Genomic DNA, 24,721 nt, shown 5'->3' on the forward strand with positions numbered 1-24,721 from the left:
ACCTCTTTTCTGCAATGTTTAGCCTTTTCACCTCTTATTAGCACAATTCTAAGCAGCTTCTGCTAATTTCACCAGATTGTCAGTCTCTCCACCTTTCTTTGTGAGAATGACTGGGCGCAGTGAGATGAGAACCTCCCTTGTAAGGGCCAGGTTCGAATCCCGCTCAGGGCAATTTTTTGTTTTTTTTTTCCACTTTTTCAGCTTTTTTCAGCAGACATCCTCAGCGTAAAGGCATCCACACAGCATTTTCGCAGGAAATGCAAATTTTTCTAGTGAAGTATTGAGTTCCTCTTGGGATCTTTTTGGCACTTAACTACTTCCACAATTTTCAGCCGATTTTCACCGTTCAAATTTTAAACTATTCTGCTATTTCTGCTAATTCCTGCTATGTCTTTTGGTATTTTCTGCTATTATACTTTTTAAAATATTAAGCTTAATTTGTCCCATTCAAATGAAATTCTCAGCCTCTTCTGCTCATTTCATCACAATTGTCAGTCTCTCCACCTGCTCATCTCACTGAGCTAAAACACAGGTCAAGCCGGCAAGGAAAATCAGTGAGGCCACTGATAATATGCAAAAAAGGGCAATAAATATTGAAAAGAAAAATCAATATCTCAAAAAGTATAGAAGTTATGAGCACCAAAAGTCATAGCAGGAAAGAGCAGAAAGAGCAGAATTTTTTAAGATTTGAACTGAGAAAATCGGCTGAAAACTGAGGGAGTAGTTAAGCGCCGAAAAACGTACGGAAGCAACTTGAAGATGAAGAAAAGATAAAGAATAAAGAGAAACAGGAACTCAATAGTGTGGATGCCTATTAAGGCATCCACACAATAATCAGTAGCTGCAATCTTTCCTGCTACAGATGATCTCCTGGTGTAGATGTTAATAATTAATTGTAAAACATATTAAAAAATATTGCCTTCAGGATATTTTATAATTGAGTTACTGAGTAAATTGTTGCAGATCTATTTTATTGAATACCTTTGCTCCTGCCCCTATTCAGATTATTGTTGTATTTCTAAACTTTGATCATTATATGAAGAGGGTATTTTAGAGGTCTGCTTTAAGACTCCACCAAAGGGAATACATATACATTGTATGAATCTCAAGTTCATTAAACTATAAAGATAATTTTCTCCTGCAAGTTATAAAATGTCTTTTCTTGTTTACATTCAATTTCATTTTAGAAAACGTTCTCCTGATAATTACAGTATGCACCGCACTTGTAAAGTCTGAACAGTTAAGGGGTCACAGTGGACTGGCAAAATGCATTCATGTAGTACTATAGATATGTATCATTATCAAATTTGGTGTAGTCGTAGCTTAAAAGCTGTGTTACCCTGTTTACAGGTTGCTAAGACTGAGATGATTACAAACCATACACCCTGAAAATAAATTGGGGTGTGTCCGTTTGATGCACTGGTAAATTATTAATATTAAAATATTAGATTAAAAGAGGAAATGAGATACCAAGCAGTGTTAAAAATGAACAAATGCAAAAATTCTCAGTTTCTCTCACAGTGCTTGATGTGCATCCCAGAAAAAATTGTAAGGGCCTCATTGATTAACATGACCAGTCTGCTTATCTTGTATGTACCTACATACCTAAGAAAGTGGGAAATCGCTAATGAAAATAAGCATCAGTTGTTATTTTGGTATGGTAAACTCCTTTTATTGTAATTTTAAGACATGCTAAAGTGTTGTATTCAAACTGACCAATCATTTTGCCACCGCAGAATCACTTCTGCACAATACAGCACACACATAAACTTTATGTTCCTTTAGATTTAAACCATGTTCTGCCATTGAAGAATCCTGTGTTTGTCATGAGAACGAAATAATAAATGGCTCTGAATTTACCTTTTTATGCTGTGTTGTATTAGTCCCGTAAGCTTCAGCAGAGGTGGATAACTCTTGTTTAGTAATGTAAGTCCTGCTTCTGACCTGACTGTTATGAGCAGGTAGGCAACTCTTCATGATCCTGCTTCCCCATTGTTGATGCACACACCTGATGAGGCACACCTTCTATTTTTTTTTTCCAAGAACTCTGCTTGTTTTCCCTCCCACATGTATCATGGAAGTGACGACTTCCTGGTGCATCAATTTGCATGTCCTGCAGCCACGACAACCAGTGAATGCTCACAATGTGTGTTTGAAACTACTCCCTTTAAATTATTTTGTTTGCCTACACCTCATGTATATCAAGTTACACTCGTTTCTTGGGACTCAAGATCCAGTGAATGGCCGGTTCACAGAAATGTCAACTCGTCTGTCTTTGACCACAATAGACTGGTGATTATTCCTGTTGCAAAGTTGATATGTGGACTATGTCAACACTGTAGCCTCGGGTTTGGCTTGATTAGTTTGCTGTGTGGTTTTATTCTCAGTTTTGGTATTGTTATTATTTTCTTTTACTCCTCCTGATCAGTTAATATAGGTGTGGTGAATTTGCTCGCTGTGGATTGGAAAATTTCAACATTGTTTGTTAGTTAAAGCCTTGGCCTTATGTCTAAGTCGGTGCACTTGAGACCTGGTTTTTCCAAGTAGCATAAATCCCTTGAAATGGAAATAATCTTGGAAAATTGATACCCTAGTAATAGGATGACAACAAAAGTAGTCCACTGTTAAGAAAGAAAGTTAAAAGCTGTCTTACCTATTGTTGGGTACAAAACATCAGGGGAAACCAGACTCCAACAAGGGAAAACCCTTACCAGATAAAATGTGCTGTGCTTGTTTGTTCTTTATCAACACAATTTCTGATTTCATTTCTTTGTCTGGAAACCTTAAGCATACTGTTTTATCTCTTTTATCTGGCAAGCACAGGACATCTAGAGGCCACTGTGGTTTGTCCACATGGAGTGGAGGACGAGTTGTGCAGTGATGTCATGAGGACAAACCGCTCCTTGTACTCCAAATGTTAGACTGTTCTCTCAAACAGACTTGCACACGTTGTAACAGTGGGCCACTTACACGAATTCAACAGTATCAGAGAACTGGGCGGAGAGATGGCCACACTCATTTACATGTATATATGTAAATACAAGGCTAAGATAATTTATAGTCCAGTGACGTTTTGCATCAAGATTGTAGCATCTCATTATTTCTGTTGTCACACCTGCATGACATCAAAACTGAGACACAGCAGAGCTTGTGTTGTTTAAACAACAGTAGTTATGTTCAACTTCGCCGAATATGTAAAGTGTTCAGCGAAGTCGACACAAATTAAAAACCAGAAGTAGAAAGTGTAACTTCAGCTCCCTCTGAAAGGGTGTTAGTGAGTGTAACATTATCATTTAGACAAGAATAACCTGTTTCTGTGTTCTGGTGCCAAATCTCCGCGAGGTATATTCTTTTGTGTGGTTACCCTTTGGTTGGTTAACCAGTAGTTTTCTTTACTGCAGTGTTGATTTTGACATGAAATTTAGATGTAGTTTTGTATATTCTTTTGACTAAAACATTATTTAGTTTAAGTCATTAAATTAAACATCTAAATTCTTTGTTTTTGTCTGGCTTTTGTTGCCTAAATGTCATAAGATTTTAGTAGACTAATTATAAACTTGATTCAGTTGACTAAAATATTCAGTATAAAAGTTGAAATTTGTCCATGTGTCTGCTCTTCTTTTCCTCCCAAGCACTGACATTTTGTTGTGTATTCATGACAATTGGGACCACCCCATCAAACTTATTATCTTGTTTTTGTTTTAAAAAAAAAAGTTTGCGAGAACTTTGATAATTCTGTTGATCAATTATTGTTAACTTTGCTTTACTGTTTGACAGGATGTTGGACGGATGAAGTTTGAGCTCTTTGCTGATGTGGTTCCAAAGACAGCTGAGAACTTCCGGTAGAGAACAAGTCACACAATCACAGACTGCTCACAGCCTTATATGATATAATCTTCTTTGTTGTTGTTTGATATACAGTATGTGTTAACAGAAATCAAACTTTAACAGTTTCATAATCTCTTACAGGCAGTTCTGTACTGGAGAGTTCAGGTAAGGCAATGTGTGGTGGATGCATATTTGCAAATACCACATCACCAATCTGTACAGTTATTGACATAACATTTACATGCTCTTCTTGAAAGCACTTGTTAGCAGGGCCGCAGTTATTGATTATTTTAGTGATCAAGTACTCCATCAATTATCGAGTAATCACATAAGAAATACTTTTGTCTTAATAATGAGTATAATATTCTTAAGAGAAAAGCAAAGGTTTTGCGAACTGAACCGCTCATTCGTTTGCCTTGATGCATGCTCAATCATCCGTTTAAGTAAATCCCAAAAAGCTGATTCTGTTCATCTAGACGTAACTTTTTCAGTGGGAGAAATGTTTCGTCACTCATTCAAGTGATTTCTTCAGTCTAAGCTGACTGCAGGTTTCCCCAACCATATAAACAGTACCTTTGCACAATGACTGAAACTAGCCCACTGAATGAACAATGGGCTGTGAGGTCAGTTTCTTGATCATTAATATGCAAATTGAGAAACGCTTCTCCCACTGACATTGCTACATCAAGATGAACAGAATTAACTTTTTGGGGTGCTCATTGGTTTGCATTTTACAAATTCCACTGTATATTCGGGCTGAAATGTGTGCCTGCATGGTAAGTGTACTAGAGAAGCAGTAAGTATCTGGTGACTGAAGGAAGAAAAAAGCGCATATCAACATTATCAGAACTGAGGTGTGTCCTGTGCTTTGATGCAGTGTTTCCTGCTGCAGAAAACTTTGGGTTACTTGCATAACCCCAGTTCCCAGAATAGCATGGGTGAGATGTCTCACAATGGGATGTGCCTCCCTGAGATGAGCATTTATCTCATTCCACTAATCTTGATTGGCTGGTGATTGTAACTAGGGGTGGGTGATATAAACGATATACGATATAAACGATATAAATTTGGCCAACGATAGAGATTTTGACTATACGCTCTACCGCGATAGCGATAACAAGCTGCGCCTGTTTTGGTCGAAAGCATCGCAGCGGCTACAACCATTATCGTCTGCAAATTATGCTGGGAGACAGTCATAGCAAAGAGATGAAGCACTTTTGAAATATGGGGAAAGCCAAAAACTGCGCTTCCTCCACTTCCGTAACATTGATTCATTAATGTTGAATTCTCTCGCAGCTGCTCTATTCCCATGTTGTTGCAGTATATTAATAACTAACCTTGTATTGTGGATGAAAAATCTCAGTTGTTCTCCTGACTGAAGTTTATAGCATCCTGCTATGCGATTGCATTTGTCCCTAACCACCAGAATCCCTCACGTTAACTTTTATCGAGTGGAAAAAACGTTTGGCGTTCATCCTCCAGCTTCACTGTGCTAATATTATGCTAACATAGCTGTGTCGCTAGCAATCACATAGCACAACATTATATACCAGGTAGTTCAACTTCAGTAACCCTGCAAACGCCACTGCTCATTAGTTTTCTGTCTTCATTTATGTTGGAAGTGGTAGCAGAGCTGTACATTTTAATTAGTTTCAGAAATTTCTGTCAGAACATGGTATGAAATGTTTAGGTGGAAACTAGCGAGCTAACTTCCTGTTAACTTTTAACTCCGTTAAATTTAATAAATTCTGTTTTCATGGATGCCTGGATGTTAAACTTAATTGTTACACCTGGTAAAGCAGCAACGCTGATGATTTTATTAAAGATGAAAGAATTTAGACCGTTTTTAACTCTCAGTGTTCGTTTGACTTTGGGACCTGAACCGATGGCGTTTTGGACCCAGATTACTACGCGAAGCTCCTCACTATGGCAGCCGTAATGCTCTGACAATCCATTAAGCAGTGCGGCTTACCAAAGTTGTACTAAAACATTTTTTTTAACAGATTTCTGCACGCCCAAATCGGTTCGAGGTCGGTAAGCACAACCAGAATTCATACATAAAGCACTCTCTCGATTTTTGAGAAAATTAAAGGATTTTAAGTGTGCCTTATAGTGTTGAAAATACGTTATACAGAAGAAAATAATATATCGCGATATATATAGTTACCGCACGTGCTTCAAATTATACGTGATATGGATTTTAGGCCATATCGCCCAGCCCTAATTGTAAAACCCACGTTGGGCAGAACCACTTATCCTTTAGTAACTTATCCTGAATAACAGCTACGTAAGCATAAGCACCTCTTCTTGCCTTTTCTTAGCAAGAAGGGCTTGTCTATTGAGACATCTTACTCATGTTACTTTGAGAACTGGGGTTACACAAGTAGCCTAAAGTTCTCATTCCTAGCATTTGTTTTGATGTCCCATTATGGAAAACGGAGATTTCAGATTCCACATAGGCCAGATTGGGCTTCAGTTACACCCTGGTCTGCCCTAGAGCAAACTGAGTGCACGAGGCCAGAAGACAGGCAGTAACTTGGAGTACTCTTTGATAAAATGGCAGGGGAATGTCAGGCCACACTCTTCTTTTTCCTGAGCTGCTGACTTACCTGCTACGCGGGTTGTCCCGGTGGAACTGCTGTCTGAGTTGTGGCTTACCAGCCCTTGTTTTGGGATCTTGAACTGAGTGGGAAGCTGGGTGACTGCCTGAGCAAAGGTCTGTCATGGGGTCGGAGGTGGTGTCGGCTCAGTTTTCTGGGAAGATGGAGATTGAGACCTCATCCTCCTGCTTCCCCAACTCACATCTATGCCTTATGGAACCCAGAACAGTCCTGAAATGTGGCTTGGATTGTGCAGCGTTGTATGCAAAGATAAATGTCTGTGATCACAGTGATCTCTTCCCACACATTAGAGTCAGTCCTAGTTGCATTGGCCTCACATAGACCTCTGCTTGGTAAGCAGCTAACATGGAGGTAATTTTCAGTGCTCTTACCGCTAAAGCCGCCACTTTGTAGGCCCTTTCATTCACAATGAAAATGTGGAACTCCTGGAGGAGCCCGTAGCCAGCCGTGGATGGAGGTGGGCTGCGACTTATCATAGGAAGTGAAAGTAAGCCATGCTTCTCTGTGCCCTCAAAATCCAGGGAAGAAGCCCCATGTTACATGAGTACCTGCTTTGCCGCCCTGGTGGCCTGGGGCAATTTCTTCCCTTCATAATGTGATCTGGTGGTCTGAGACCTGGTGTGTGTGTCCGTAATTGAAAATTTGTTGCCACAAACGAAGAGTAGAGCCCTAGTTTCTCTGCTTCCTCTGGTGTGAGGGGGAAAAAATCTTTGATTGCTGGGATGTTTGCAACAAAGGCAATCAGTTAGCTGGTGTGCTAAACTGTACAAAAAAACCCCCCGCCTTACTGAAAAGTAAGTGGTATGATGCTCGATCAGTGATGAAGTCTCGGGTTCAGGATAGACAACCATAAGGTAGCTAGCGGCCGGTGAGGAAAAGTTAGGAAATCACTCCTATCTATGGACAGTTAAGATAGCTAGCCTAATGAGGGGTTGAGATATGTTAGCTTTGTACTTTGGGTTGCTGTTCTGTTGAAACAGGTTATCATCAAGGATGACTCTGTACAATGCTGCATTCGTCTTTCCTTCAAACCTGATTAGTCTCCTGGTTTGCTGTAACAGTTTTGAGTGTTATGACAAAGGCTGCGAATACTTTTGTTTTGTTTTTTTAAATGAATTTCCAAGAATAATATTTGAAATAGGGCTGTATCATAAGAAAATGTGGAACAAGAGAAAGTGCTGTGAATACTTTCCAGATGTACTATATTTCATGCTGGCCCATTTACTGTAAAAATCTGAATCACAAACATAGACAAATCTACTTTGTTTCAAGGAGACAGTTGACACAGTTTGTACATTAAAGTATTTTACTGCTTACTTCATTTTCTTTTCTCACTGACTCCTGTCTTTTTAGGAAAGATGGCGTTCCTATTGGCTACAAAGGTTGCACATTCCACAGGTACTCACATGGCAGCTTGACTTCTGTAGCTTACATTAAACTCTGGTGTTTGACTTATGAAGTGTGTACACTACAGCAGCAAAGCTGAGATGATATTCTGCGCTATAGTTACAGAAGAAATGTACCGTGTTAACGAAGGGTCTATGATGACAAGACTAGCACATCTGTTATGTGATTCACAGTGTCATTTAGAAAACTTTTGCAATGCTACACTGCCTCTTCGCATTTAGCAATGACATGCAACTTAAGTAATTTTACTGTGGTGATTGTGTACACTGACTAACAGAAAATGGAAAAGAGCATACATTTGTAATCTGCTGTCTATTACAGTTAGACTGTAATACTTTTCATATATTTGTTAACTTTTGTGAGGTTTTCTTTAGCAGAATTGATATTTTCTTTTTCCATTGGTCATTGGCAGGGTGATCAAAGACTTCATGATACAGGGAGGAGACTTTGTAAATGTAAGTACATGGAAGACTGGATTGACAACACAAATATCCATAGTTTAATGGTTGTCTTTTGACTGTGTCTGGAAGATTTGCACAAATGCTTTGTGAATTTGAGAATTTTTTGATTAAATCTTGCCATGGTAACTATTGACTTGAACTGAGCAGATTTATACCACATTGGTGTTTCCCCCTCTGGTGGTTATGCAGCATATTACAGCACATTTAAAATTTCCTAATCTATTGCTTTCTTTATGAGCCCCTACTTACTACTGTATGTACTATTAATCTTTTGTGCAGGGTGATGGAACAGGTATCTGCAGCATCTATAGAGGTCCATTTGCAGATGAAAACTTCAGAATAAAGCATTCTGCTGCCGGTCTTCTTTCAATGGTACGTGTTTTGATAAATCTACTTACATTTTATCTTGCAGTATAGTGATTGAAAATGTTACCAGTTGATTGGGTTAAACTCCTACTGGATGGCTTAATCTCCACGGATACACTTCAGGTAAATCACCCTAACCAAAATGTGTCTGTTTTAATATTGTATCATATTACAGGCAAACAGTGGTCCAGGAACAAATGGATGTCAGTTTTTCATTACCTGCACTAAATGTGACTGGCTAGATGGGAAACATGTTGTGTTTGGTGAGTAAATCAACGGTATTGCATTTTTTTTACTGTATTGTCTGTGTCAGAGTTGAATTGTCTTACTTGTAATTATTACAGGAAAACTGGTTGATGGCTTGCTGGTCATGAGAAAAATTGAGGTAAGAACTTATCTTCCCTATAAATCTACCATATTTGTTTAAACGGACAGATTTGTATTTGTGGTTCTTTTGGTAGGAGTAAATTGACAGAGACATTGTACACTAAGCTAAAAAACTTCAAAGGGGGAGAATAGCCATGAAAAAAAATTAAGCTAAAATGTAGCATTACCATTTAAATTTAAGAAATTCTCACAATTCTTCCGCTCTTTCTGCCCGTTCCTGTCTGTTTTCTGTTGTGCTATCTAATAGAGCCAAAATGCTCAAATAATAATAGTAAAATGAATAAATTCTTACATAAAATTAATTTTGAAATGCCTTTTTTTTTGGGAAATAAATGAACACAACCCAATAAAATGTTGACTTTTGTAAACACTCATCACTTTACATCTGTGATGTTTAAGGCTTCAAGACCTTTTTTAAAGCAGGTATCCAGCCTAATACTAACACCTACAGTTTAATCTTTTATAACGTAATGTTTATGTAACAAATAATTAAACCTGTAACTCGTACAAGTCCATATAAATCACCGTAGTTGGATGTAGTGCTTAGATTACAGCTTTAGAGTGGCATTTTTGTTCTAAACGTGTGTCACTTTCTTCCTACAGAATGTCCCAACAGGGCCCAACAACAAGCCTAAACTCCCCATCGTCATTGCACAGTGTGGAGAGATGTGAGCCGACACGTGCTAAACACCATGCCAACATTACACAGCCTCTGTATACTTTTAATGTCTTAATTGTGACTTGTTACTCTTCAGAAAACATTAACACACTGATTCCTACAATGACCAGTAGTGGACATTGATGTATTTATTTGGTTTCAGACTGCATTTGTTTTAAATTCATTGCTTCATTGCTGTTGTTCTGTCAAGTCCAAATTAAGACTGTTTGTGTACCTTTTTTCTTTTTTTAATTGAACAAAGAATTGGATGGTGGTCATACTTTGTATTATTTCCAATCAATAAATTTCTGTACATTTTTATAAATGCTGCAGATTTTTTTTATATCAAATTATTCAAAACAATTTCATTAAGTGTCAAAGGGTGTCAAATGTTGCAATACTGACCATTGGATATAGTCTAGAAAGTAGTGAAAGCCAACTATAAATAGTCCCTCTAATAATAATTCAATAATTCACATCTGTAATAATCAGATTTACCTGATGATTAAACTTTATCAACTTAATGTGTGTTTGAGAAACTGTAGCAGTGTCCAAACTTTGAAAGAACATTGTGTACCCAGAGTAATCTGAGCTGCTTTGGTAAGTGTTACTAGCTCTGTTTCCTTATAGTGCCTTTGATTAAAAATTTATCTTAACCTCAAAGTTATGGAGGAAATGAGAGGACCACTTTACAGTGAAACACATCTTCCATGGCAAGCACTCCAGTGCCAAGCACTCGTCTGCTGAACTTATGGCTACCTCTTCTATCTCAGCCATCTATACAGATCTAAGCCTCCACAGACCCCCTCCCCCATCCATGCTCTCCCTCCTCGGCCTTGGACATCGTTCCCTTGGCATAAAAGAAGCTTTTCAGATGGAGACGCTGTTCTTATGGATTCAGGAAGGAGGCTTTTTTCCCCCCCATTTTTTTTGAAAGGGGGATCTCTGTTGGGAAGCTTTCTGGGGTCGTTGCTAAAGCCCATCTTTGTGTATGGGACAACGGTGCTCAGACATTAACAGCAAGCTCTTCACACATCGGCCAGTGCTCGTAAACAGTGCCAGTGGAGCATTAACATGACAATGGAAGGGGGGGAGGCTGTGGTAGGGTTGTCCTACACTCAGTCTGGGCCCGGCTGCTCTGGAAGTGGGGTTTCTAAATTCACACAGGATGATGACTGGCTTTAACCAGTTAAAATAGAAAATTACCTGACTTACTTTGTCATTATTTCTGCTAAGATTTGGTTTAAGGTTAATAATTAAATGATTTACAGAAACAGCTTATTTAAACTGTGATGTAATTTTTGACAGTCAAAGATAATTATGGTGTGACTAAGGTAATTAAGATTGCCAGAAATGTTAAATGATTATTATTTTTTTTAATGCTTAGGTGTAATAAGTAACATGGATTACTTTATCAGTTACCCCTCTTTTTTTATATATATATGCACCTTTTTATTTTTAATTTAACTAGCGTGCACAATGAAACTGAAAATAGTTTGAACATTCAGGCATCGTTTTTCTTCTTAATGGACCCGTGATTCTAGATCTCTTAAGCAGAATATTCAGCTGTTGACTTTCCTTTGCCCCCTGTGCGATTAACACACGATAATCCTACTATTTTGGCCAAGTCTTTTGAAATATTTCCATGCAGTTTTATGTATTGCATAGTGATAACTACAATTATATTTTAAATTATATGTATATTAGCTCCAGGTCCGTCAGCAGAACATGATTTTACCAAGTAGACACTGTTCCAAAACTGTCACGGTTATGTGGTCTGATTCGTCTGGCTCTGACATCATGAAGGGGTGGTGAGAATGGACAGGTACGGTTTCCTTTACCCAATCATTTTACCCAACGCGTTTCTGAAGCGAAATTGACAGTTGCTCAGGCTAATTGGAACGCGAGTGTTTCCTGTTACACTTTCCAACCAATTAGAATGGCAGTTGGGCGGACCTCCGAGTAGGAACGTTCTCCGGCACCTCATCTCATTCTGCCCAGTTCGATCGGCAACGGGAGCGGAAAGAGGAAAGCAGAGAGCCCGAAGGCAGTAGCCCCCACCACCGCCGGCCCAGGTTACCATCTAGCACCGGGAACTATAGCAAAGAGCCGCCGCCGGCTGAAGCCATTACCAACAAGTAACAATGAGCAGCGAGGCCGAGACACAGCAACAACCGCCGCAGCCTGCTGCCGATGCGGAGAGCCCATCCAGCCCGGCAGCCGCAGCTTCCGCGGGGGATAAGAAGGTCATCGGTAAGATTGCTGGAGCTAGTTAAGCTAACTAGATAGCTAACGTATTTTATGGCACAGGGGCAATGCGCAAAAGTGGTGGCTGGTAAGGTTGTCAACTCGATCCACAGCTCAGTATACTGTAAACTAAAAAACGTTCGTTAGACACGGCCGTTGAGCCGCACAACGTTAGCACATGTTAAATTACACTATTACATTAACTTAACATTAGAGAAATTTTTATTTTAGCCAACGGGACCCAGTATATTTTTTGGTCCCTTTGGCTAAAAAAATTATTTCATGGGCTGTGTTCTATTCAGTGTATTGGCTTTTACTAACGAGAAGCATTCTTAAAGTTTAATTTTCTTTTGGTGCCTAAAAAACGCTAAACGTTTACGTGCTGGCGATACAGAATTAAAGTATCGGTTGGAAGCTAGACAGCGCAAGCTTTTTATAGTTTTTATAGACCGCTGCTTATTCATTCTTTTATAGCTAACACTTTGGCCTTCATATTAAAATAATTTTAGAAGACATGTGAGTATTTTTTTTAAATGAGGTATTTTAGACTTAATCCCTTATGTTCATTGGCCTCCTCGCGTCTAACGTACGCCATAGAATGCTCTGGTACCGGTCGGCCGTCACGTAAACTAAAAGGTTTCTGCCCGTTATCAGATTCTGTGTGTATATGCCAACGTCGGTGCTCCTTTTAAGCAGGCAGGAAATGGGAAATGATGTATTAAAGTGAACTTTAATGCCATATTTGTGGAACACCGAGATATCAAATGGCTTAACCGGTTACAAATTATATCGAAATCAAGCTAGCGTTAGCGACTTGCCATCCTTTGTTCGCACGAGTCTTGCTCCCCGGTGAAATATTAAAAAAAATAATCTAAAACAGTCGAAACTATATTCAAACTTTTCACTGTTACAATTAGCAGCTATTTATATTTGGATTTGATCAGAAAAGCACCGTAGCATAACTATCAATGGTCGACTATTTTCGGTGGAATTGATGAGGTCTCATTGGGGCCTAGTGATCGACCGACGGTTGCTTGCGAAGCTATATTAGCCTAGCCAGCTAGCTTGAGCTATTTACATGGCTAAAGAGGCCATCCAAAATGTCCGCCGTGTATTCCGCTGATTTCTTTCGCCATTTCCTCGGTTGTTAATTGAAACCAGTATAACCGTGGTATTTTTATTTTATTTTAATTTTTTAACGTTCTAAGCATTTGGTCACAATAGAAGCTGTCCGATGTGTTATGTTCATTTCCGCCTGCTGGCAGTAATCCAAGCACATGGTTCAGACCATCTCAGCTACATAGCTATGCTAACAAGCCAGCTGGGCTCGCTAACATATCCGGGCGCGACTCTACCACGTGTGAACGCTCAGTAGTGCGTCTAAAATGGGGCAGTAGGTCTGCTGTAGTTAAAAGTCAATGTGTTTAGCTACAGCGGCCTGCTATGATGATATTGAAATCTTTGATTTGGGTGGCATTACAGTAGACGGGGACATTAAAAATAGGGGCAGTCTTGAAATTTACCCGAGAAGTAATCTAGTCGGTACTCGTTCGTGGTACTCGTTCATGGTGCTTACCTCACACCAAATGCAGCTGGCACAAGACACTCCTAAGCGCCAGGATCTATAATAAGAATGACAGTTGGGAGTTATATTTAACTTACACATTAAATGTGTCACTTTCTCATGGTCTGTTCTTATTTTACACTTTGTCATTGTTAGAAGTCTTATTAAATACCAAGATGCATCTAAAATGATCAGTAATATATCATAATTTGTTTTCTTTACAGCAACAAAAGTCTTGGGTACAGTCAAATGGTTCAACGTCAGGAATGGATATGGGTTTATCAACAGGTAAGTTGACTCCACCCATCTCTTCTTTCCATAGACCCTGATAACAACAGTGTGAGTGTGTGAAGCAACATTCCCAATCCTATTATGGCTATGATTTGCTTACAAAGCTGCCCAGATGAATTATCTACACGTCTCCAAACTCTGGTTGCATGCATCTGTTAATCCTTACACTCATTCGCTTTGTTGTAGTCTGCAGAGGCATCACTGCTTTTTGTGGCTCAGTAGGATACTTCTAATGGTGTTCTGCTTCTTTTTTTTTTTTTTTCTTTAAATTCATAGGAATGATACAAAAGAGGACGTTTTTGTACACCAGGTAAGCTTTGCAATGTTGTTTTTTTTTTTTTTTTTTTTTCTTTTCACAATTTAAATCAAAATCGGATGATTATGATGATTAGAAACATTTCAAATGTGAACCATTATGATTTCAGACAGCCATCAAAAAGAACAACCCGAGAAAATATCTTCGCAGTGTTGGAGATGGAGAAACTGTGGAGTTTGATGTAGTCGAGGGAGAGAAGGTAAGCTGTTCTTTGGTTAGTAATTTGGTTTTGTAGTCTGCCAGCTTCTAAAGAAAACATCCCATGAATGTTCTCTAGTTTAAAAAAAATAAAAAAAAACCCCATCTTACTGCGGACACAGGGAGCAGAGGCTGCAAATGTCACCGGCCCAGGAGGTGTTGCAGTCCAGGGAAGCAAGTATGCTGCTGACAGGAACCGCTATAGGCGGTACCCCCGAAGGAGGGGCCCTCCCCGTGGAGGAGACTATCCAGAGAACTACCAGAGTGATGGAGAGGGTGAACAAGGCAGCGGAGGACGTGACAAAAGCAGAGAGGGTGGAGAGAATGCCCCTGAAGGAGACTCGCAGCAACAGCAGCGCAGACCCACGTACCCTGGCAGACGGCGCTACCCACCATACTTTGTACGTAGACGATACGGCCGCCGGCCCCCGTACACCAACGCACCACGCGGAGAGATGACTGAGGTATGCTGTCACAGGCTACTATCCTGAAACAGACACCCAGTTGTCCCTAAAGTCGGGACCGTAATATGATTATGTCATACTCGGCTCTTAACCCTCTCCTAACCCTCACGTGGTTGTGACCAATAAATCTTGGTGTATCGGGGGCCTTGCCAGTATTTTACAAACTGACCCTAATAGGGTCCCATGATTGTTACGGTGAACTACCTGGTAATGCTCATTCATCATTTCAATATTAACTCTTTAAGCTTGCTAGTTTCATTAGAGTGGTGCATGTCACTACTGAACTATGGTTCAGAAGGCGTTTGACCAGTTTGATCCATTTGCTTTCAGGGAGGTGAGGGTGACGAGAGCCAGGGAGGTCAAGACCAGGGCAACAAACCAGCGAGGCAGAACTACTACAGAGGCTTCCGACCAAGGTTCAGACCAAGGTTTGCATGTTGGCTTCACTGATGTAGGGCTGCAACAATAGGCGAATAAACATTTGGGCTGTTTCCATCCTGGTCTTGTGTCCAGCAACTAAGATTTCTCTATTTGATTCTTTTACTAGTAGTAATCTCCACATGTTTGGATAGAGAAGCTGTCCTTTTGTTGCAGCCTATCCACAAATTGCTGCTGAAAAGCTGCAATTTGTTAGTCACTTGAATCCTGCATCTTGCTTTAGTAAATGTATTTTTCTGCATGGTATTTCTGCCTTGTAGTTGGTACCCTTATTGTTTGCTTATAGCTTCTTCCTTTTTGTTTGTTAACTTTAGGGGTCCACCCCGTCCCAGACCGGTGCGGGACGTTGAGGAGGACAAGGAGAATCAGGGCGGTGAAGGTGGTCAGAATCAGCAGCCCCGCCAGCGCCGCTACCGCCGCAACTTCAATTACCGCCGCAGACGCCAACAGACTGGTGGCAAACCTGGCCAGGAAAACAAGGAGGCCAAGACAGGAGGTGACACATCGGCAGAGAAAACGTCCGCTCCCGAGGCCCAGCAGGGTGGGGCTGAGTAGGAAATAACCTGCCCACCGGCACCTACCATCTTTTACCATCGTCCGGGTGAGTCTGCTTTGACCATATTCATAATGTCGAATTCTACATGTGTTCATTAGATTCAGCATCTGGGACTGAAAGCAAAATAACTAGGCAGTATTACAGCAGTGTAAAGCTGAATAGCTTGTCCTATACACTTTTTGGCTCTGTAGTGGACAGTCCGAAAGCCTGAGGTAATCTAGTGGATTTGATTAAGCAAACAGTCTGGCACCACTGAGCTCTATCACTTTTGTCTTTTGTCTGAACAGCATCTCTGAATAGTGTCTCTGGTGATGCACATTTTTATGCATTTCATTATACACCATGCAAAATGTCTAAATCCAAAAGGCTGGGAATGTTTAATAAAAACTTGCAGTGGACTAATTGCTAATTTTCTTCTTTTACAGTTTTTTTGTCAACAAGAAGAAACATCAAATAAGATCTGAGCAATAAAGATTTGACTTGACGATCGTCACAAGCTTGCACCATGCATTTGACCAGATTACCACCGATGGCCTGCAGAATCTATGCAGACTTGTTTTTTTTCCATTATTTTTATGTGACAGCTACAAAAAGTTTTGGGGAAACAGCAAATGTTTTTCTAAATCTGTCCTAAGTTTTTACACCAAATGGTTTTTAAAGATAAAATGGAATTTGATATCTGGTCAGTTTGACATTTTTAAATAACTTTTTATGTATTCAAACATTTTAACAAAATGCAAGCTCAAATAAAAGTCCAGAACCCAGGAAAAATGTTTGGAGTGGTGGCTGTTTTTATTTCAAGTATACAGGATATGGAAAAAGACAATCTTTCATTTACAGCGGACACAGTTCAAGGTTTAGTTTTTATTCCCCATTTCATATAAAGATGAGGGACTTAAGCAATGGTGTGGTTATCATCAACTATATTTACAGTGGTAAATGTTTAATCAGAACTTTGGTCACTTTTTCACAGCACAGTAATACAATCCTTTAAAACATTGTAGACATTGACAGTGTAGTACCAGTATTTATCCACAAATGTGTTCTACATCTAAAGATCATTTTACTGCAGCAAGTAAATTAAACAGAAAATGGCTGGAGTGAGCTGTACAAGGTGACTAAAATGTACACTTGGCCAGGAAGTCTTTATGCTGCACATTCGTACAGGTGGACAAAAATCCTTACTGTTCAATTGTTCCTGAAAGAGATCGACACAGTTTCAAATAATGTGTTTTGATAGCCTGATGGTAGAGAGAGAAATGGAAGGCACAAGGTAGAAATAGGAACCTGAATCATCGCATCTGAGACCAGAGAATAGCATTAATGATTGGTTATGGTTTTCTCTGTGCCAATGTTTTTCAGTCGGTAATGGACTGCTGGACCACATCTACTATAAATGATAGTTTGTTTAGTACGATTCATCAGCAGTGCAATGTCTCAGACGTTGGTCTCTTTGCGCAAACGCTTCATACGCTGTACGTTGCTCTCCATGGCGTCAGGGTTGGTGATCTCTGTGGCACAGCTATCAGGAAACCAGCCCCTCACTCCATCTCGCATTCTCTCCCCATAGCACCATCCTAGGAGAAGATCGCTGTTAAGGTCAACTTTAAAGCACCTTACATTTTATTTTGCGCTTTTAACCAAAAGAACAGCGACACTCTTGTGTTTGATGGTGTGAAATTTGCATTGTATTACAGATTGGAAAGAAGTTAAGGTCTCACCCTCTTGTTTTTGTAGGACAATGACAAGCTCGGCCTCTTTCAGGCCCAGTTCATCTGGCTCCTTTGGCATGTAGGATTTGGTGGCCTCATACTGTGGCAGACCTGAAAAGCACAAGGCAGTGAAGTTCATAAAACTTTCTTTAACATCTTACTGTCCTACAAAGGAGTAGGAAGCTAACTTATATCCAACAGGGTGTAAAATTACACCAAAGTACATACCATAACTTCTTTGGAGTGGCACACCCTTTGATAACAAAACCAAATGTCAACAGCTATGCTTGCTATTAAACTACACAAGCTGCAACCCCACCTCTAATAGTTTTGCTGTCGGTATGGTAAACGGACTGGTTCTTCTGGAACTTTTCATTTTTAAAATACCATTTTAATGTCTGTATCTATTCTGATCTTATAGCAACAAAGACATTGGTCACGCCAGGCCAGGTAATCTTTGAATGATTCGGCTACATCTGTGTCGACAGAAAAAACAAAATCCTTTTACTATTTGATGCTTTTGAGTCTAAATGGTAGGAAGTTTGAATTATTGGAAGCTTTTCTTACAAGTTCTTTATGGATCAAAGGAAATCTAACAAGCTCAACCGAAGAAGAAATAAACGCTGCAGCTGTGTAAACAAATAAGACGGCAAAAGTGAATGCAAATCATCCGTTTTCTATGCTGCACTGTGCTGAGGGAGTTCATAACAAATGAATAACATCTCAGGAAAACAAACACTGTGATTAAACTTATTATTCTTTATAATAATACAAGCTTACCATCAGTATTATTGGAGCCAGCTGTCTCCTTGTGTTCTGTAAGAGCAACTATCCATCGTTCCCGGTCCACCCTTGGTGATAGAAAATAAAAAATAAAGCACAATTTAAAACAAAAACAAAAAAACCCCCCAAAAAACTACAAACCAGTGTTTTCTACAGTGAAATTCATAACATGGGAGGATCTTAGGCTGCCATTAAGATTCATGGCAGTAGAGAGCGCCAGACACAAACTATTAGATGTGGTCTTCGAGGTGGTAAATGTAAATGTGATTTTGAATAAAGAACTACTATCAGTATTGAAAGAAAGCAATATTTTAGAATCACATTGTGATATAAAGCATTAGAAGTTGTTAGACCTCTGGGTAAGTAAACTTTTCTTTGAGATATATATAGCTGAGCTTAAGAGGAGTCTGAAAGTTACAGTACCTGGACTCAGCCAGTAGGGAGATTTGCTCTGCTCTCCCTTCACTGTTCTTACTCATCAGTAGTCTAAAAGAAAGGTAGCTGGAGTTGTTCTTGGGAGACGTAGGCCCCCTTTTCTCTCCATCCTCACCCATCTCCACCTCAATATTCTCTAAAGTAGCGTAATCCAACACCACAAAACTCTCCTCACTGGACAGACAATTGGGAGAAAACAAACAAACAAAAAAGAAAGTCCATCACATGGCAGTTTTAAGCTTATTGTGTTGTCTTGCTAAACTTGCTGTGAAACCTAGTTTATGCATGTGTCAATGTACCTAGATCCCAAGCAGCTAAAACTCCATCACTTGATTGATAATGGTCTCTCCTAGATACTATCACTTGACTTAAAAATGTGTCTAAATGACTCCAGTGTTGTTCCTCTGAGCTGACATTGTTTGCTTTCTCCCTAACTCAAAACAGAAAGCTGTAGTCAGTCGAGCTGACACGCTGAATGCAGGATCGAAGAATCTCAAGTATGCAAGCACCACATCCATACTCTCTCCTTGCTCTGTCCCTTTCCCTCCTCTCTTCTGTTTCTCATATTCTGTCAGCAGCTGGATCTACTTAGTATCGACTACAGTCACAAGGAAATAGCAAGCAAGTGAATTAAACTGTTTGTGGGTTTAAGTGTTCTCTTCTCTTGCCCGCTTTAGCAGATGTCCAGGCAGGTTCTACTGTACTCTACCATTAATCTTTTAGGTGTCCACTACTTATGGTCCACCAGGAATCATCTTAAGATACATCATTTGAATATTTGTCATCAAAATCAATGAAAAAAAAAACCTCAATCATTACACAGGGAAAGCCTTAAACTAACTCTGACAGTCATCTTCATACTCAGCTTCAAAATTTCCCATAGTATTTTAGGTGAATACGATTGTTGGCACTCCACTCCCACTCACCTCTTCTTCTTGGTGACAATCAGTACATCGCTGAAGACAAACAGGTAGTAGCTTCTGGTGCTGAAAGCCTTCCATATGCTGAACTCTTCAAGTGAGAGGCGCAACTCACCGCGCTTCTTCAGCCACCGCGATGATGACACCAGTGGGAATGCCTGTCAGCATCAACAGATTTATCATTCCAGGTTAGCAAAGTGGACTCAGGTTTTATATGAATTTTTAAATGACATTGTTATTTATTACTACAATCATTTATGATATTTTACTAATCAATGTAACCATATGTATGTATCAGTGTATTCTTTCTTGACTGTGTGGAAGCACACCTTGATTTTACCAAAATCCATTTGTTTCTCGATGGTGTACATCTGCTCAGTTCGCTCCATCCGTCTAGCTCCATCATTGCAGCTAGTGACCAGCTGTTGGCATAATAATTTTAACAATAGCAGCATAAATGTCCCAGTCTGCTCTCAGATGATAACTGTGAAGCTGCAGAGTGCTTTACATGCATCCTAGCTGAGGTGTGCTCAGTACCTTATTGATGTAGTGCAATGCCCAGATAGCAGCAAAGTACTGCGCTGTTCCTTGTGTAGTTTTCTGGCTGATTGTCTGAGGAGCAAACAAATACCAGTTACTCTCTTGTGTATTAGTTAACACTTAGTACATAAGAGCCCGACTGATATACTGGCAGGGCTGATATACTAGTATCAGCATTTATAATTCTATAATAATATAGTCAATAATTTAAATAATTTTTTTTTTAAAGAAAATGGATGGATAGACAAAAAGACTTTGTAGAAACACCCTTCAAAAACGTTTGTCCACCAGAGGGCACTCTGCGACTATCTTGCAACACTACAAAAACAATCAGCTGATCTGAGCAGAGAAGGGCAGAGCATAAACAAGTAATCCACAACTTGTTGAAATAGTAAACCAGGATTATTTTTAAACTGCATTGTCAGGCTTCTGTTTATGTTTCATGTGTCTGAAAGAAAAAAAAATATCGGCTGATGTATTGGATTTCTACCAAACCCTGTGTCAGTCAGGCTCTAATGAATGTATGATTCTGATTCACTAAAAGAGAAAATACACACAGAACCTGCTGACCATGAACCCATATTTTTTAAATGTCCATTTTAAGTTGCTTTGTATGTTCCACTCTAAAACAAAAAAAAAAGGAAAAAAAAAAGAAAAAAAAAAGAAAAAGAACTTTTACTCATATAGTAAAGCAAAGCTTAAACTGACATCCAGCAGTAGTGGCAGTCTGGTTACTCGCTGCATGGGAAGGATGAGAAAGGAGAGCATGGGGAGACCTCTGCATTCACTGTTCATTTCGATTTTCTTCAGGGTCTCCTTGAACGCACTGTTACTTGACCTAAGAGATGCAGAAAGACACATGTTCAGCTCATTTAGCCATGTTACCAGAGAAACTCAATAGCTTGCTTGTTCTTCTACTCACAATAACTTCTGCAGGGTCCTCTGCTGAAAGGTCTCGTTGGAGCAGTAGCTAATGTACGGCTCAAAGTGGTTAGCAGCGTGGGTCTGAACGATGTCGCTAATGTCCATGATCACTGGGTTGTCAGAGTGACGTTGTTCAAGGTCCTCAAAAAACCTGAGGGAGAGTTCAGTAACAATTTAAAAGATATGTTATTTCTCCCACCTCTGTAGGACATATACAGAGGGTGTTCAGGCTGAACTGACTGTGACCACTGAACAGTTTACATTTCTGATGTGTAATACAAATCAATCAATGCACAGATGAAATATTTCTGACTCCAATGAACCAAACTTCTTTGAAATTTTGAGAAGTAGTTAAATAGTTAATGCAACCCCCCCACACACACTGACTAATGATTTATTCAAGCACAAAAAATAAATAAATAAATAAATCAATCAATCATCACCTAATTCAAGGGTAGTACCAGTGTTTTATCCACACATAACAGACTACTTAGCAAAGAACCCATTTTAAACTGATTGGGCACTTTGTTACTAGGAGCCTGTTGCAAAAACACAAACTAAAACCCAGTTGTTACCATTTCTTTAGTTGAAGCAATGAAAAATACTGTGATGACACTGTTTGACAGAGAAAAAAAAAAAAAAAAAAAAAAAAGGATTTCCCCAACAGTGCAATTAGGGAAAAATTAGATTAGCTGTGATTGTCAAGCTATTAGCTTGATGGAATTATGAACACAAAAGAATGCCATCAGATTTTGATCCGCCATGCAATACTATTTGGAAAGCATCTGATCAGCAACAACTTCATTTTTCAGCATGACAATGATCTCAAACACACTACCAATGGAGTAAAAGCACATCTAGACAGACAAAGCCACAATGAAACACGGTCTTGGATTGGACAGATGGAGTGTGGGATCATTTTGACAGAGAACGGAGCAAAAGGCAGCCAACATACAATTAATAGCTTTAAACATCCTTCACGAAGCCTGGCGAAATATTCCTGAACACTACTTAAAGAAATGACAAGAAGAGAATTCACGTTATGTTGAAAAACTAAGGTGGCCATACTCAAGCTTTCCAGTGTATAATGTATATATCCATGTGTGCACATGTTTCAGGAAAGAACTGCACAAACATCTAACTTTTCTAACAAAATAAGGAAGAAGTGGCTCAAGACTTTTGCACAGACCTGTATATTAGTTAAAAAACAAAAAAAAAATCTATGACTTTGACACAACAAAGTATTTGGGATATAACTTCTATCACATCACAGAAATAGTTTGTGGCAATGTTAAGCAACCTTAGTAACAGGAAGAAACATCTTTTGACCTTTGCCTCACCGGTTTCCAACAGATAAATAACAAACATCAATATGAAAAATGACTTTTAGCCCCGCTCTTGAAATGTGCTTTTAAACAAACAAAAAGGGATGAAAATGAAACCTGAAAACCGCCCAGCCAACAAACCAACTACAGCACGCACGCACACACACACACACACACTGAGACAGCAGCTTCCAATACACGTTCAGTAGTTTCACAGATACTGTTTTACTTGGAAATAGAAGAAGAGGCTCAAAGATGAAAGGGCATTTCTCTTTGTTAATAAAGTTGCTTGCATTACACACAGGCTGGTTTCAAACACATTATCATTATAAAGCCTGGGAATACCACTCTGAGCAGATAGGCAGCAGAACCAGTTTGACTAGCAAGTTTTAACATGTTTATGGGGCCTACAGGACAGTACAGAAATGCTAATGGAAAATGCTCTACCTGAATCAACCTTTTTCCTTACAAGTAATATGTTTCAGATGAATTTGACATCAATGCTTTCCCCAGAAAAAAATTAAATAAAAATGAAGGTCTTTTTGAAATTAGCAAAATACAGTAACGATGACTATGAGATCCTTAAGAGTCATGCGCTGACCTTTGACTAACGTCACGGATGACGGCAATATTGGAGAAGAGGTGGTGATGCTCTGTGGCCGTCATTGTCTTCCTCAGTGTTTCGCTTTCCTTGAAGTTGCGTACCAGGATACCCAGGCTGTGCAGGTATGAATGCTCTGAGGTGATGATCTCAAAAATGGCCTATCAAGTGCAGACAACAAATTACACAACCAAGTAAATCGGAATGAGCCATTCACTCTGTAACATGTACTTTCTGCTGTCAAGTTCTTTCACTTTAATTCACCGTGTTCCTTATTTCATGTGTGTGATGTAGTGAGTTCCTACATATCCCAGAATTCCTTTAGAGAGATAGCATCTTCTTACAGCATTCTGCTTCACTACATTACAACCAGCCAGAAAACCCAGTGTGCAGCATGTGACAACATTATAAAACATGAGCGTTTGCTGCTGTGCATTCTGGTTTATCAAGGCTGCTGTGGTTTTCAAAAAAAAAAAAAAAAAAAAGGCGGTTCAAAGGGAGCAATGCCTAAATGCAGTTTTAGTACTGCAGATATTCATCTTAAAATTCACAGAACACTGAAGTGTAATGAATGCAAAACCAGCAGACACTTCACCACTGCTTGATTAGCAGCTGTGTGTTTTCAGCTGTATAACAGAATAAACACTATGTTTTACATTATCTTAGTTTACCACTAGTGTTGTGGTTAGAACCTTGGAGGAACGAAGAGGTGGGAATGACACACCTTCCAGGAATGACCAAAGGGCATGAGCTGAGCTAAATCTAACAAGTTCTGACTTGAAGCTTGAAATGTCAATAAGTAACACTGCGTGCTGGACCGAGTCAAGATCTCTGTTGCAAGAATCTCAAATCTTCATTACACTACAGTCTATCCACAAGGAGTGCAGCATTTTTTATTAACCTCAGCAATCCTGAACTTCAATAAAATGCTTTCATAGTTCCTAAAACATGATTTGAACGACTGCAGGAAACTGGTTCACCATTTAAAGTAGACCAATGAGTTGACCAAAAGTACAAAGGAGCATGATAAGCACCTGTGTAGCCAGAGAATGATTACATTCACAGGGTGTGGCTTTATTCAGGGACTGTAGTGCATACAGGGTGGACCTTTGCTATTGACACAACAGCTGACATCTCAGATGGCTGGTGAGGGAAAAATCCACCCTGGGATAGTGTTACACTGCACAGATAGTATCAGTTTGTGATGTTTGTTGGCTTTTCAGAAGTTTCTGGAATGAAATATAACTGGATTTGTTGTTACATTCACTTCACCGGAACCCACCTTAGCGGGATCCTAACCTGCTTAGAGAGCCTTTAGACAAATTCTCTGAGAACAGGTTTCCATTCAGGAAATTAATTCAGGATGAACTTTTTCCCCCTAAACAAAAACTCTGATTTAGCCCAATAGTTTACACAGAGTTTTCTTACGAAACCTTCAGTAATCATGTTGTGCTTGAATCCATTTAATCACCTTTTTAAAAAAAACAAAAAAAAAACAAAAAAACAATTTCCTGTATGTCCCCAATTCTACTAAACTATAAAATATGATAATTATTGCATTAATAAACTGCAATCCAGTATAAAAAAAACAAACAAACTATTAATAGTCACTGCATGTGTGGGGGTTTCTTATTCTGGTATCAGTTTTTATTGAAACCACAGGCTGTGGCTGCTTTTCT

At 39.3% G+C, this 24,721-nt stretch overlaps 4 protein-coding genes across 8 annotated transcripts in view; 2 read left to right on the forward strand and 2 right to left on the reverse strand.

Moving 5' to 3' along the window:
• Window positions 1–2,144, reverse strand: part of si:dkeyp-100a1.6 (probable G-protein coupled receptor 160) — a 15,928-nt gene extending 13,784 nt beyond the window's left edge. Inside the window, exon 1 of the mRNA XM_005941175.3 lies at window positions 1,861–2,144. The gene's annotated coding sequence lies outside the window, so the exon portion shown is untranslated. The remainder of the gene's footprint in view (window positions 1–1,860) is intronic.
• Window positions 1–11,870, forward strand: part of ppih (peptidylprolyl isomerase H (cyclophilin H)) — a 27,691-nt gene extending 15,821 nt beyond the window's left edge. Inside the window, exons 2-9 of the mRNA XM_005941176.3 lie at window positions 3,778–3,842; window positions 3,970–3,993; window positions 7,803–7,847; window positions 8,269–8,311; window positions 8,597–8,689; window positions 8,859–8,946; window positions 9,028–9,068; window positions 9,674–11,870. Coding sequence (XP_005941238.1) covers window positions 3,778–3,842; window positions 3,970–3,993; window positions 7,803–7,847; window positions 8,269–8,311; window positions 8,597–8,689; window positions 8,859–8,946; window positions 9,028–9,068; window positions 9,674–9,742 — 468 coding nt within the window. The 3' untranslated portion in view covers window positions 9,743–11,870. The remainder of the gene's footprint in view (window positions 1–3,777; window positions 3,843–3,969; window positions 3,994–7,802; window positions 7,848–8,268; window positions 8,312–8,596; window positions 8,690–8,858; window positions 8,947–9,027; window positions 9,069–9,673) is intronic.
• Window positions 11,731–16,573, forward strand: ybx1 (Y box binding protein 1). Of its 4 annotated transcripts, none has more exons than XM_005941179.2 (8): window positions 11,731–11,981; window positions 13,764–13,827; window positions 14,107–14,140; window positions 14,256–14,345; window positions 14,467–14,808; window positions 15,139–15,236; window positions 15,561–15,847; window positions 16,228–16,573. In XM_005941179.2, exons 1-7 carry the CDS (start codon window positions 11,873–11,875, stop codon window positions 15,799–15,801), a joined length of 978 nt encoding a protein of 325 aa, XP_005941241.1. In that variant the 5' UTR covers window positions 11,731–11,872; the 3' UTR covers window positions 15,802–15,847; window positions 16,228–16,573. The 4 variants fall into 4 exon arrangements, with proteins under 4 accessions (XP_005941241.1, XP_005941242.1, XP_005941243.1 ...); XM_005941180.2 differs by having other exon boundaries at window positions 15,139–15,224; XM_005941181.2 differs by having other exon boundaries at window positions 14,467–14,745.
• The window catches only part of arhgef16 (Rho guanine nucleotide exchange factor (GEF) 16), a 12,496-nt gene continuing 4,346 nt past the window's right edge, over window positions 16,572–24,721 (reverse strand). For both annotated transcript variants that reach the window (XM_005941177.3, XM_014339680.2), the window contains exons 6-15: window positions 23,043–23,203; window positions 21,115–21,267; window positions 20,901–21,030; window positions 20,190–20,264; window positions 19,982–20,074; window positions 19,659–19,810; window positions 18,721–18,906; window positions 18,295–18,365; window positions 17,524–17,625; window positions 16,572–17,379 (exon numbers count right to left, since the gene is read on the reverse strand). In XM_005941177.3, coding sequence (XP_005941239.1) covers window positions 17,240–17,379; window positions 17,524–17,625; window positions 18,295–18,365; window positions 18,721–18,906; window positions 19,659–19,810; window positions 19,982–20,074; window positions 20,190–20,264; window positions 20,901–21,030; window positions 21,115–21,267; window positions 23,043–23,203 — 1,263 coding nt within the window. In that variant the 3' untranslated portion in view covers window positions 16,572–17,239. The remainder of the gene's footprint in view (window positions 17,380–17,523; window positions 17,626–18,294; window positions 18,366–18,720; window positions 18,907–19,658; window positions 19,811–19,981; window positions 20,075–20,189; window positions 20,265–20,900; window positions 21,031–21,114; window positions 21,268–23,042; window positions 23,204–24,721) is intronic.

The sequence above is a fragment of the Haplochromis burtoni genome, unplaced genomic scaffold (genome assembly GCF_018398535.1).
Source record: "Haplochromis burtoni strain Fernald_Lab_line unplaced genomic scaffold, NCSU_Asbu1 Contig_60, whole genome shotgun sequence".
Taxonomy (NCBI): Eukaryota; Metazoa; Chordata; class Actinopteri; order Cichliformes; family Cichlidae; genus Haplochromis; species Haplochromis burtoni.

Coding starts and splice junctions, on each gene's coding strand:
- ybx1 (XM_005941179.2), top strand. CDS start 11,873: ATGAGCAGCGAGGCCGAGACACAGCAACAACCGCCGCAGCCTGCTGCC. Junction 11,982..13,763: donor GGGGGATAAGAAGGTCATCG/GTAAGATTGCTG, acceptor TTTTCTTTACAG/CAACAAAAGTCTTGGGTACA. Junction 15,237..15,560: donor CGACCAAGGTTCAGACCAAG/GTTTGCATGTTG, acceptor TGTTAACTTTAG/GGGTCCACCCCGTCCCAGAC.